This window comes from Melanerpes formicivorus, unplaced genomic scaffold, assembly GCF_026170545.1.
Source record: "Melanerpes formicivorus ecotype bairdi unplaced genomic scaffold, bMelFor1.0.p_v2 SCAF_74, whole genome shotgun sequence".
NCBI lineage: Eukaryota > Metazoa > Chordata > Aves > Piciformes > Picidae > Melanerpes > Melanerpes formicivorus.
In genome coordinates this window covers 2,254,439-2,266,258 of record NW_027142426.1, presented here as the reverse complement: position 1 = coordinate 2,266,258, position 11,820 = coordinate 2,254,439, and the positions used below count along the sequence as shown (strand labels likewise).

The following is an 11,820-nucleotide window of genomic DNA, read 5'->3' as shown; positions in this document are numbered from 1 at the left end:
AACCAGTGCTGAGCACAGGGCACAATGACTTCCCTGCTCCTGCTGACCACACTATTCCTAATACAGGCCAGGATGCCATTGGCCTTCTTGGCCACCTGGGCACACTGCTGGCTCGTGTTTAGGCAGCTGTCAATCAGCACCCCCAGGTCCCTCTCTGTTTGGCAGCTCTCCAGCCACTCTGACCCCAGCCTGTAGCTCTGTACCTCATTTCCCCTGGACATACCTATGTTGCCCTGGGTGCAACAGGCACCTCTGCTTGGCTATGGATGTCCTTGGTACCTCTCTGAGTACTGTCTGTTTTGGCCCAGTGGGTTAATGATTTGATTCTGGCAGTTGGTCACCCCCATCCTGGTCAGGCAGGACTTGTGGTTTTGGGGTTCCCAACAGCACATGTGCAAGGAGCAGATGCATTACCATGGATCTGAGATTGCTCACCTTGCTGCAGGGTGAGGTTTGTGGGCATGGCACCAGGCAGATGATGTGAGCATGTGAGCACCTGGGCTCACACCTGCAGCAAAACACTCCTAACACACCCACTTTGGAGGCTGTGTGGCCTGCACCAACTGCATCTTCTGCAGAAGGAGAAAAGCAACTCTCAAGAGCATAAGGACAACTTTTATCCTAGGTAACAGGGGCTTATAACTTGCAGAGACAGTGTGTCAGTGACAGACCTTGGCTACATGGGTCCAGGACAGAGGGACAGGCAGACTACCAGGTGGCCTGGCAAAGGATGGCAAGGTGTCCAGCTGCTTGAGTCCAGGGCATAGGGCTTGTAGATAACTCCTGGCCATGGGGTGTTTATCCCAAGCCTCACACAGTACCAGTGCAGGTACTGTGACACACCTTCCTTCCCCAGCGTAGACACTTTTGGCATTAGCACACCTTTGTAAGCAGCCTCCAGCTCTTCTGCTGAGTGCACTTCTCTGAGGCATTCCACTCTTCTGGTTCGCTCTGCGTTAGGATCTCAAACCGCTTTGGTACCAACTAAGCCACGCAAGAGCAGTAGACAAGACCTATGGTGCTGTCCCTGCAGCCAGCTCTGGAGTACTTAGCAGTGCCCTGAGGCTGGTGAAGGGTCCTGTGGGAGGATGGAGGTGGAAAAAATACTGAAATTAGCAGGGAATTGCATCCACATATCCCAGGGTATCCAGGTGTGAGCAAGGGTCTACATGGGCAGCACATGAGACACAGTGACTGCAGTCACATGCAGCAGGAAAGCACATGGCACACAGTGACAGGCAGGCAGGAGGGGCTACCTTGTGTGTTACTTCTCCTTGTAAGGGTGTAGGTACATGCATATTCCTTGGGAACAAGGGCTTGGCTTTCTCCTCTGCCCAGGTCAGGGCTTTGCAGGCTGGCAAAGCTCTGCCTTCAAGGCACACAGTAATGGGAGGAAGGAGTGGTCTGCTCCCTGGGGATCTGCACTGGCTGCGGAAAGGACAGGGCATCCCAAGCTCTCTGCCTCCCCTCACTCTGGCACAACACAAAGGCGAGGCAGCAGTGGTTTTATTTCAAAGTAGAACAAAGTATCTTTTATTCTTTCTGGAGATGCCACATTCAGAATTACCACGAGCCTGTCTGTGCTCAGACTGGCTGCCTGTGTGCACGTAACCAGGGCACAGCGACAGCGAAAACCTGGCTGAGTCTCGCCTCTGGCAATCACAGCCAAACAGCACGAGGCCATGGTCCCTTGCACAGCACAAGCTGCTGAGCAGACAGGCCCTATGGGAAAAAAAATCTAAACCCCAAATGTACTTTCAGACATTTCATACCAACTTTCCCTCTAATTCTGCTGGGAAAGGAGTTTTGGCTCAAGGTTAATCCGTTCCCAGGCTTCTCGTCTCCCCCCTCCACGGGATCGCTAAACCGCAGTTACAGCGCGTCCAGGATGTTGTCGATTTTGGTGACCAGGTCCTGGCGCTTGTTGGAGTGCATCTTCTCGTTCTCAATGTATGTGTCCTTCTTGAGCTTGCCAGCTACCAGCCGCTCAGCCTCAACTGAGGACTTCAGAACAAGCTCCTTGACTTGGCCGTCCAGTTTCTGAATCTCACTTACCTTACAGGGTGAGAAAAGAAAGAGGGATTATTACAGGAGACAAACCCAACATCCCTGCAGTGCAGGCAGTGCAGCCTGTCTACAACTACCTGAAGGGAGGTTGTAGACAGGCGGATGATGGTCTCTTCTCCCAGGCAACCAGTACCAGAACAAGAGGACACAGTCTCAGACTGTGCCAGGGGAGGTTCAGGTTGGATGTTAGGAAGAAGTTCTATACAGAAAGAGTGATTGCCCATTGGAATGGGCTGCCCAGGGAGGTGGTGGAGTCACCATCATTGGAGGTGTTCAGGAGGAGACTTGATGGGGTGCTTGGTGCCATGGTTTAGTTGTTTAGGTGGGTTGGATTGGTTGATGGGATGGATGCAATTATCTTGAAGGTCTCTTCCAACCTGGTTTGGTTTATCCTAAATAAAGGTTTATTCTAAACAGACCCCCAAGTACAGCTGAACAGAAGATGAAGATAGTGCTAAGTGGAAATGTCTCCAGTCCCTGGATATTGCCTCCCAAGCCATTACCTCTCTCTGGCATCACATTATGAGAAATATCTGATTAATGGATAATTAAGAAGTGCAGATGAAGAGGGTCCAAGGACCCAGGAGCCACACTGGCAGGGGACAGGTGCAATGACTGCTAACAGGGTGGTCAGTGATAGGTTTTAAAAGCTTCAAGCTACATCACAACGACGACAGCTGGAAGCTGTGTCCCAACACCCAGCATTAATGGCGTGTGAGAAGCAGCCTTGCAATGAGAGCCACTCTTTGAGTTAAGAACAGTTTAAGGAGAGTAGCTGTTGGCTGAATGGACCTTCGAGACTAAAGCATCCCTCATGTGGGGTTAAGCAGCTGTTCCAGGTAAGGGCTGAAATACAATGGAGGAAGGATAGGGTAGTGGAGGTGTGCAGTGAATGCACCATGGTTTTTGACACGGTACAGCAAAAGACCCTCTGAGGAGCATCACGCTACCAAAACTCTCTCAGCACCAAATTCACATGTAGAAGAGAATGAGAAGCAAAAGGAGAAGACTTTGACTTGACTGCTGTCAGTAGTAAAGCCAAAACTGATAATGCATTGCTAGTTTCCATTTTTGCCTCTGTCACTGCTATGAGCTCAAGAGGTGGTAGAAGCCCCATCCCTGGAAGTTTTTAAGGCCAGGCTGGATGGGGCTCTGGGCAACCTGTCCAGGTATGGGGGCTTGAACTAGATGATCTTTGAGGTCCTTTCCAACCCTGACAATTCTATGATGCTAAGAGAAGCATCAGGATTGTGCTACAGAAGCATTAATCTGTACTCATGCAGCTGGTTCAAGGCCTGTTTAAGAAACAGCACAAGCAGCTGTTTACCAGCAGTGTCCACAGGGCTGCATAACCAAGATTACAGCAAAAAGAAAAAAACCTGATCTTCACACTCCTTGGCAAGGATCAAGCCATTTTCAGAGGGAAAAACAAATGCACAGGCTGCAGAAACTGAACCCTAAATTAAAACTCACCTAGAGCACTTGATAGAGCCAAGAGCAGGAGAGCTTAAAAAAGTACGTAAAATTAGTATTTCTTACTTTATCACATAAGTCAGAGCCTTCTGTCTTAAGTCTTGACTGCAGAGAGGCTATTTCATTTGTCAGGGCCTTGTGCTCAGTCTCCAAAGACTTTTTGCCACTGTTGAGGGTGGAGATGTCCCGTGACTGCTTGTATTTATTCACTGCTTCATCAAAGTGACGGTACAGCCCAAGCCTCTTGTTCACCAGAGTAAGCACTTGCTCTGTGATGCAGGCAACCTTCATCCTAGCTTCAGCAGCTGGGTCCTGCATGAGGACAGACAAGAAGGTCAAAACAGTCCTCTCCCTGACCTGCATGGAGCTGTGCAGGCAATCTGCCATGGGACTGTTTGCAAAAGCTACTTCTTTTGCAGTTGAGTCAACTGACAGTAATGATGTGAATGGTACAACTACTGACTAGGGCAAGCTCAGTCTAGCTCAACAAACAGCAAAACTAAAAAGTGAGAACACTGCAGGAGAATTACAGACATCCCTGCTTCTCAGTAGTGATTCTTTTTTATCCAGAAGGAAAGCTCTGGTGAGTCTTAACACACCAGTCCAAACCCTGCAGGGGTATCAATGCTCAGGTAGCATGAAAACAGGGTTCCCTTCAAGCATCATTCAACTGGCAGTGAGAATTACAGGTATCAAAAATCTCAAGCCATCAGCCCAGTGAGGTACTAATGCTCCCATGGGGACCTTCACCTTTGTGATGGAGAAATCCAGCCTCACATAGACAATCACAGTGAAGAACAAGATGTAAAAGGCTCCAACCACCAACAGAGGCTCCTGCAGCATCAAGATTTTGTTGAAGGTGTAATGAACCTAGAAGAGAAGTTGGAAACGCTAAGCAGTGACCCATGTTACTGTGGGACACAACTTCACTCCTCAGGCAGGAGCAGAATCAACCATGCAGTCCAGCAAGTATTTATTTCTGGAGCCCAATATGGGAGTTTCCTTTGCTGAACTCAGAGGAGGCATCGCTGCTCAGGCAAACCATGCAGAGAGGCCACACTCACCACAATGTCTTGGATGTGCTGCTCCACCAGGTTGCTCTTGTGTGCCACAATAACTGGACGTCCAAAAGTGTCCAGATATGTGTAGTGAAGCTCATCTGAAGCACGATTGATTTCATAGGGGCTGTCCACGTGGATATTTCTGTGGATGAAACCAGACAGTCCCACATGACTCCACAGTGTTTGAGATGATGTAAACTAGCATTTGCCTAGCCAACTGTGGCCTCTAGCACAAGGCCATTTACAGAGTTTAAGCATCCTAAAACGAAGCAAAGCTGTGTTCCAAGTTTCCTCCACATGCAGAGTCATGTTTTTGTGTCATTGTCCTCAGGCTGTGAGAGCATGCTGGAGAATTGCCACCAACACAGCACTGTCTGCAGTAATGGGCCAGGAGACACTTACTTGGCACCTTCTGGCAGGACAATCTTGACAGTCAGAGAGTCTGTGACTTGCTCATCAAACACGTGGTCCACGAATCTCATTTTCAGGGCATACTGATCACCTAAGAGAGTGCAGACCAGAGGGTGGTTACAACTCCTCAGAGAACAAGAGGCTACCTTGAAGCTCAGCTCCTAACAGTGGCAAGAGCAGAGCCTGTATAGACACATTGTGCAGCAGGGGGCACCAGCTCACCCAAGCATGTTTTAAACAGATGCCTACAAAGACCTGAAGGAAGCACAGAGAAGAAGGTGGATTTGCATATTCTAGAAATAACAGGTAGCAACTGCTGTTGCTAAGGCGCAGCAGACTGCAGCTTCAAACTCTTCAGTGCACAGCAGCCACCTTTAAGCCCAGAGAAGGTTTCTTACTCCCCTCTCCTGTGCCACCCACCGAGATTGTAGAGGTACTCGTAGCTCGGCAGGTTATAGCCGATGATGTAGTGGGTTTTCCAGCCCCCAAAAAGCGGGAAGCGAGGGCGGATCTCCATCTCCACGGAGTCATCCAGGACAAGGAGGTGGCTGGTAGAGATGTTTCCGATCTCATCTCGGTAATAGACGTCCTGAGCAGCAGCTGGGAGAATGGTCTGTATGGAGAGGAGCAACAGTCAGTGCAGGGGCTGGGAGCTGTTTGCAGTGAGCCTGGCAGAAGCGGCGGTGGCTGCTAAGCACCAGGAAGCTGCTCCCACGTGAGAGATGACAAAATGGCCATTCGGCTGCACCAACTGGTAAAATTGTGCTATTATAAGCAATCAGCCACAGAAGTGGCTGCCAGCACTAAAATCACTTGGCCTTTAAATGAATGTGCTTTCTCTAGCCCAGTTGCAAGTATCCCAGACAGCAAGGAACCTCATCGTGCTCACCAGGACAGCAATTCCCTTTTCACTCCAGCATGCTGCCTTAGCTCAATGAGCTCACTGGCTTTACACTCAGCAAAATGAGATTCCTCTTTGGCTGCACCACCTTAGAGAATTACAACAATCAATCCTGGAGGCTTCAAGCAGCAAGAAAGGTTTGGGTCAGATGAAAACATGTAACACTTTTCACATCGGGCTAGCCTCGCCACGGCTTTAACTCTCGTCGAGTGCTTTGTGAGCAAGGAAGGAATGGGTGAGTTTCCAGTAATACTGTTCAATGTGATGAGGATGTGACAGAGAAGGCAACTCTGCAAAGAAGAGGGTGGGGGCAGAACGAATGGCCCCTGCACAGTGCAAAATGGAAAGCAGGGCTGTCAGCATGGGGATTAAGGGGTTTAGAGGGACCCTGAGATTAGAGGGATGTGAGTGTGGAGAAACAATGCACACCCTGTTAGATGCAGTTTGCAGTTTGTTTGGTCAACACCTGCAACAAGGCACATTAGCTCTTCCTATGTAGCATGAGCCTTCTCTGAAAATAAATCAGAGCTTTGATATTCCCTTATTACCTGGCTGTAGTTACCAAAGGAAAAGCAAAGGGAAACTATTTTTTCTCCCCTTTGATCCCTTGCTGTAAGAAAGAAGGAAGCCATAGCAAGGGGTGGGGGGGCAGGGAAGGGGGTAAGAAAACCCAAAGGCAGCAAAATGTGAACCTTAAAAGACTTGACAGAAGAGATCCCACTGTCTGGCTGTCTCTGGTAGTCGTATCTGGAGAAAGGTCCTTTCAGCACCGCTCCTGTGTGCTTTAAATCAACTGTCTCTTCGACTGCAATGTTCCCCCAGTGGGACACCTCGATGACCCGGGTCATACTGGTGATGGTCAGGAATGGACTGTTATTTTCATAGTGTACCTTCAGTGTGTCCTAAGGTGAAAAAGAAAAACTGTTAGAGCTGAAGGAGCAACCTACCCTCAAAATTATGTTTCCATCTCTCACACAGAGACCTCCTTGACAGATTCTGTAGAAGCGAAGCTGACTGCGCAGGAAGGTTTGAGCTACCCCAGCCCAGTTCACACAGGGCACTGGTGCGCTTATAGGTCACACCACACACATCTGGCAAAGTTAGAACAGTGAGGGGGATAGAGGCGCAGCCATCCCCACTGCAAATACACCCTTGCCAGAACCATGGTTTGCATTGTGGACACCAAGTGGTGGTAGGCAGTCACGCTGGACTCCTTGCTGGTGCACATGCTCCTAGGCTGCATGCAGGCTGTCTCAGGTTTGACCTACAAAAGTTTCTGCTTCCCACTCTGCAGCCTAAGACACAGCTGCCGTGCTTGCCTCAGAAGTAGGATTAACCAGGCTGGAAGAGACTTTTTAAATCACTGAGTCCAACCTATCATTCAATACTATCTAATCAAATAAACCATGGCACCTAGTGCCTCATCAAGTCTCTTCCTAAACAACTCCAGGGATGGTGACTCCACCACCTCCCTGGGCAGTACATTCCGAAGACCAATCACTCTTTCTATGAAGAACTTCCTAACATCCAGCCTAAACCTCCCCTGGTGCAGCTTAAGACTGTGTCCTCTTGTTCTGGTGCTGGTTGCCTGGGAGAAGAGACCAACCCCCACCTGGCTACAACCTCCCTTCAGGTAGGTGTAGACAGCAATAACGTTTCCTCTGAGCCTCCTCTTCACCAGGCTAAGCAACCCCAGCTCCCTCAGCCTCTCTTCACAGGGCTGTGTTCCAAACCCCTCCCCAGCTTTGTTGCCCTTCTCTAGACAGGTTCCAGCAAGTCAACATCTTTCCTCAACTGAGGGACCCAGAACTGGACACAGGACTCAAGGGGTGGCCTAACCAGTGTCGAGTACAGGGGCAGAATGCTGCTCACAGCCTCCTTCCACAGACATTTACCTGGCTGTATGGAGGAATGTCCTTGAAGGGGCCGTACTCAATGGTGTCCTCGGTGCGGGCAGGGTTGCCCAGCTTGGTGTAACTCTCCACGTTCCTAGAGGCCAGTTTGACCCGGGTTGTTTGGGTCTTGGTCAAGTATGGAGAGTAGAAATAGTGATTTCCTTCAAAGACCACAAACTGCTTCTCGCTTTGGGTGATGTGGGTGGGGTATGGCTGCAGGACATGGGTGAAAACCATTTCAACAGACACACGGACCTTGGCTCCTGGTGCCAAAGGAGATGGCAGCTTCACAGAGAAGAATTTGCCACTGGAAGGAAGAAAGGTAAGTCATGTGAGATTTGCCCTGAGAGACCAATTAGATTCAAGCCCTCCAACATCCCCTGTGGATGTGAAGCCCACATATCACATATACCATGTGTGATTTGGGTTATTATTTGTTCCTCCATGGCATACAGAAGTCTTGTCCCAGAGGACGTGCTTACTCTGGACTGAGGAAGCGGGACAGAAGGCAGCCCAGGGTGATCTGTGTGCAGGCACAAATACAGTCTTGCTGCACAGAACAAGTGTTTCGCATTTTGGAGGGGAATGGTGACATACTCCTCTCCCCAGTTCTGCATTTATAAAGCCTTCTTCAGCAGGGTTTTTTCCATTCTTCTCCAGATGACAAGAATAATCTGGATCAGAAGCAGCATATGTATAGAAGATGAATCAATCACAAACATCTTAAGCACTTGTTCCCATAAGGTCTGGTCAGTCTCAGCTTTTTGCCAACAGGACCTGAAACTAAGGAACTGCTGAAAATGAGCTCTGCTTTGGATTGGGGTTCTACAGAAAGGATTGAGCTTTCACCAAGTCTGAAAGGATGCACCAGATGGACTGAGGTAATGACAGAAGTGAATGGACTTCAAGTCATGCCTGGTGGCCCCAAAGCAGGGTCATGAGGCCTCCAGATATGTCAGAAACCATGGCCTGCTTTGACAGCTTAATTCCATCACTACTGTCTTGAAAGCCAGCAGCACTGTGGTTCTGACACACTTTACAAGCAGCCTTTATTTCTCAGCTCTCATGGCTCAGAAAGCACCCACCTGCCCAGCCTTGCAGTGTGCAGACAACATCCTAAACTTGCCAGCACAGAGCCTCTTGCAGAAGGCATCCTCATCTCTCCCTGCAGCAGGCAACAGTCTGTGCTGTGCCACAGCATCCAGCACAGTGGTACTCTCTACACCACAGACTAAGAGCAGTGCTCTCAGGACACAGCCAAAGAGCACATACAACCTCCCTGTGATCACCACTGCCAATCATCTGAGACCTCAAATGGGAGCAGTGGGTAGGATCATGACCACAGCTATAATGCTTCTTACCTGGCGTCCCTTAAAGGAACAGGGCTATTACTTAAGGCACTAAGGACAAGAGACTACACACAGCTGAGCCCCCTTGAAGCAGATGAAATCCATTTAAGGGAGAGATTCTCTCCCTTATATAGCTCTCCTCTCACTCAGTTGGGGGTGTCTATGAAGAAGCAGGTATGATATGCTGGCTCATGCAGAGATCTAAATCCACGTGTGCTATCTCCTAAGGACAGAGCATCTTAGCGAAGGAAATTACTTCTACTGGGTTTTGCTGCTTGTGTGAACTGTGCCTGAGGCAACCTTTTTAGGAACAGATGACTCTAAGAGAGCTAGATGTGTGGGAATGGGATAGTATTTCATCTCTGCAGGGAGGATGATGGTGGAACCCCCATGCACAACTCTAGGTATTGACCTTAGAGGGTGACACTCACCTTTTGCCCTTAACTTTAGTCTCTCTCACTTCCAAGGTGTTCTCATCCTCTTCCTCACCTTTCACCTGCTCAAAAAAACCCAGACTGATCAGTGTGCTGCTGTTTAAAAGACTTAACACACTCAGGGCAAGCTCCAGTCTCCATCCTCGTTTTTATGGGGCTGGCTTCCCCTAAAAGAACAAGAGGATAGGTAGCTACCTTTTGAAAGATTTTGTTGTTTGTGCATATTTTCAATAACGTTTGTCATTAACAGGAACTGCAGTGGAGCCAGAGTACAAGAACCTCCTGGTAACTCTCTCACACTCTCCTCAGCCTGGCTCCCAAGCGAGCACACTTGCTGTAACTTGTGCAGATGAGACTCTTCATCAACTGCTTCCCTGATTTCCCTGCTGTTTTCTACAGCGGCTGGGGAGCGAGCAGGCCGCAGGAAACTGCCTGGGCCGGGCAGACGGCAACATCAGTGCAGATACTTCTGGGATTAGAAAGCCCCTCCTGCACTCCGTCCTGTAGGGCAAGAGGCTGGACCCCATCCTCGGGCTGGGGATTCAAGAGCCGGTGGCGACTGCTCTCCTCACACCGTTCATTACACGGTTCACTTCATCAGCACGTCTCGCCTCCCGGACCTCGGCTATTCAACCCTCTTTGTTCCGCACTCCGAAAAGCCCTCAGCTTCATTGTGTGTACGGCAGCGGGGGGGGCAGTGCGGCCAGCGCCCGCCCGCAGTCACCGAGCGCCGGCCGAGGAAGCCTCTCCCCGACCGCCACGCCAGCACGGGGAGCCCGCGCGGAGCGGAGCAGCGCGCGGAGGGCAGCAGCGCGGGGCGGCGGCGCTCTGCCGACGTGTCCCTGCGGGCAGCGGCGCCCCGGCAGCGCCCCGGGCCGCGCCGCAGCTTCCCCCGAGGAGCGGGGCGCCGACCCCCGCTGCCCCTCACTCACCTGCACGCCCAGGTAGGCCAGGCGGGGTTCCAGGCCCGGCTCCAGCGCCAGCAAGAATGAGGAGGCAGCCGTGCCCCCCGCTGCATTGGCGAGGCTGAGCTCGGCCGAGACTTTGGCCAGGTGGGTGCTGAGATCCACGGAGCGTCGCGCCTCTTCCAGCAGCAAGTCAGCGGCGGCCCCAGCAACCGCCAGGCACAGGAGCAGACGGCACAGCAGTCCCGCCATGGCCGATACACACTGCACGGGGAGGTTACAAGATGGCGGCGCCCGTGCTGTACGGGGAGGGCACAAGATGGCGGCGCCCAGTGGGGGAGGAGGTTCACAATGGCAGCGCCCAGAGGAGCTTGAGGCCCCACTCCCTGTGGTAAGAGCGACCACGCGAGTGCCGGAGGAGAAAGGCCGGGCTGGACGAGCAGCCGCAGCGGGGCGGGCTCTCCAGAGCCGTGGAGCTTCCCTGGGCCGCCGCCTCTCTTCACTTGGTGCTTTGCGGTGCCGGCGGCGGGCTGGGGAATTGGCGTGGTGCGGCTGGGCTGGCGCCCCTGCCAAGCGCTCAGGCCTTGACGAGGCCTCGGGTCCGGCCGGGCACCAAAGGCGAGGCAGCCGACCGCTGCTTCGGCCTCGCTGTGGGAAACAACCGTGGGGTTTGAGAAGGACTAAAAAGCGATTAAACCATCCGGGACGGCCAGGGCATCCAGAGGCATGTTGTGTCTCCGGCCATCGCAGCTTTTCGGTTTCGTCCTTAGGCTTGCCCAGGGCTCTGGCAGCGATGTTTCAAGTGGCCCAAAGCATAAAGCCTGGGGGTAGCAGCGGGCCTGGGGTGGCACCAGAGAAGGGCTCTCAGCAGCGGGTGCCGCTGGGATTCAGCAAGGGACATCGCTCAGGGGTGGAGTTGGGTGTGTCTGATCACCCTGCTGAATTAATGAGACACAAACTGCCTCGCCGGCCCAGCGCACAGATCGCTGGTGCTCTGGCAGGTGAGGTTGCACACAAGCAGACTTTAAGCTGAACCCCAATCCTCTGCTAAAATGAAAACAACCCCTGGTAATTGGCAGCTGAATGGTGCCAGAGTGTGAGTGCCGCAGACAACCGCGGCACAATAGCCAGCCTTGCACTAGCAGGCAAAGGGAGCTGCGGGAAGGAAGATGTCAGTGGTCTAACACATGACTGGGGAAGAGGTGGTTGACATTTTATTCCCAAGCATCTAAAGCAGATGAAAGCGAGGAACGATTGTTGTTTGCTAGGATTGCCAGAGCAGGGCTTTTGCCTGTGAGCCCTGTGGGACAACAGACTTCTCATG

The 11,820-nt window shown here is 51.6% G+C and overlaps 1 protein-coding gene across 1 annotated transcript; it reads right to left on the bottom strand.

The window, feature by feature from the left end:
- Positions 1 to 1,504: 1,504 nt before the first annotated feature.
- On the bottom strand, positions 1,505 to 10,778 carry RPN1 (ribophorin I). The gene is made up of 10 exons (XM_068163777.1): positions 10,524 to 10,778; positions 9,589 to 9,653; positions 7,809 to 8,115; positions 6,606 to 6,815; positions 5,433 to 5,625; positions 5,004 to 5,103; positions 4,605 to 4,743; positions 4,291 to 4,410; positions 3,607 to 3,852; positions 1,505 to 2,055 (listed from the first exon to the last, which is right to left on the bottom strand). The coding sequence occupies exons 1-10, from the start codon at positions 10,746 to 10,748 to the stop codon at positions 1,873 to 1,875; spliced, it is 1,788 nt and encodes a 595-aa protein (XP_068019878.1). The 5' UTR covers positions 10,749 to 10,778; the 3' UTR covers positions 1,505 to 1,872.
- Positions 10,779 to 11,820: the final 1,042 nt, after the last annotated feature.